At 35.5% G+C, this 1,424-nt stretch overlaps 1 protein-coding gene across 1 annotated transcript; it reads right to left on the bottom strand.

Moving 5' to 3' along the window:
• Positions 1-234: 234 nt before the first annotated feature.
• LOC111374499 (isoleucine--tRNA ligase, chloroplastic/mitochondrial-like) lies at positions 235-1,089 on the bottom strand. The gene is made up of 3 exons (XM_022997171.1): positions 979-1,089; positions 653-800; positions 235-284 (listed from the first exon to the last, which is right to left on the bottom strand). The coding sequence occupies exons 1-3, from the start codon at positions 1,066-1,068 to the stop codon at positions 235-237; spliced, it is 288 nt and encodes a 95-aa protein (XP_022852939.1). The 5' UTR covers positions 1,069-1,089.
• Between the last annotated feature and the right edge of the window lie 335 nt (positions 1,090-1,424).

Here is a 1,424-nt window from a genome sequence, read left to right as displayed (position 1 = left end):
ACCTGATATTTCCTTCGCGGTCCAGCAGGTTAGCCAGTTTATGCACACTACACTTCATCTTCATCTTGCTGCTGTTCAATGTATCATTCGCTATCTTCGAGGTACATCTAGTCGTGGATTATTTTTTCTGCCAGCTCTCCTATTTGTCTTACTGCTTTTAGTGATGCCGATTGAGCTGGTTGTCCTGACACTAGACGAACTGTTACGGATTGGTGTATGTTTCTTGGTGATTCTCTAATCTCTTGGAAAAAGTTCCGAGATTATTAGGCTTCGTGGCCTTCTAGCTGAACAGGCAAATGAAGAGGCATTCAAAATAAAAAATCATTGAGTTTGACACCCTACTGATCGTTTATTATAACTTAAATACCCATCTTATAATGATCCTTTTTTGAAACAAAATCCTCTAAAGATGATCTCAAATTTAACACTTTCACCATAAAAAATAAGAGCATTTCGCACATGTTATTTTTTGTTGCATAAAGAACTAATCATTCAAATAGAAAAAAATTACACGTGTCGTCATCTCCGTCACAAATATTTCTTTTAAAATGGTGATCAATTTAAGTTGAAAATGGAAAGAAAATGATGACCATGTGTTGGACTAGAATAATTTTACTACAAAAAAAATTCCAATAAAACAACAGAAAGTTACCAGCATTGGCAGGAATGGTCCAAGGAGTTGTAGTCCAAATAGCAATGCCCAAATTAGGAAAGAAATCCTCTAGCATTTCACATGAAGTGGGGACAGAGACTAATTTGAAAACTGCATATACGCTCTTTGAAACATGACCTTCCGGATACTGCATTTAAATGTCAAATAAATGACGAGATGAAAAATAATATTATAGCTTTAACTTGCAATACTACTAATTCACCCTTGCCACAGCATTCTGACTTCTTATCATATACAAGAGCATTATCATATACACTGGAATAGTTCCCGGGGAAGAATACTGGAAGAGTAGAAGGTTCATTTACCTCCAATTCAGCTTCAGCAAGAGCAGTTCGGGATGAAGGACTCCAGTGAACTGGTTTTCTGCCTCTGTAAATACACCCTTGTAACGCCATCTGGCCAAACACTTCAATCTAAACAAGGACATGTTGATAGGGTGATAAAGTAAGTTGTGAGTTTACATGGAAATTTTATGATTATTCTGTAAAAAAGATGAGCCCTTCCACCTAATTAGCATGGAAGTATGAACAGTGTAACCATGTAGGGTGATTTGAAACAAAAAGATGAGAATAGAGTCATTTTTTAAACATAATGGTGTAAATCGGCCCTTCCACCTAATTAGTATGGAATTATAAGAGTGTAACCACGTAGGGTGATTTGAAACAAAAAGATGAGAATAAACATACTGGTGTAAATCAACCAAGCATAAAAGGAGAGTATAAAAAATGTAATTCCAGAAAAAAAAAAAAAA

The sequence above is a fragment of the Olea europaea genome, unplaced genomic scaffold (assembly GCF_002742605.1).
Source record: "Olea europaea var. sylvestris unplaced genomic scaffold, O_europaea_v1 scaffold12582, whole genome shotgun sequence".
NCBI classification, from domain to species: domain Eukaryota; kingdom Viridiplantae; phylum Streptophyta; class Magnoliopsida; order Lamiales; family Oleaceae; genus Olea; species Olea europaea.
This window is presented reverse-complemented; position numbering and strand designations above follow the sequence as displayed.

What these genes read in the sequence shown, in the direction of transcription:
- LOC111374499 (XM_022997171.1), bottom strand. Translation starts at nt 1,068, where the DNA reads ATGGCGTTACAAGGGTGTATTTACAGAGGCAGAAAACCAGTTCACTGG. An exon ending in TTGCTGAAGCTGAATTGGAG is followed by an intron (nt 801 to 978) that starts GTAAATGAACCT and finishes ATTTAAATGCAG; the next exon opens with TATCCGGAAGGTCATGTTTC. An exon ending in GACCATTCCTGCCAATGCTG is followed by an intron (nt 285 to 652) that starts GTAACTTTCTGT and finishes TTGCCTGTTCAG; the next exon opens with CTAGAAGGCCACGAAGCCTA.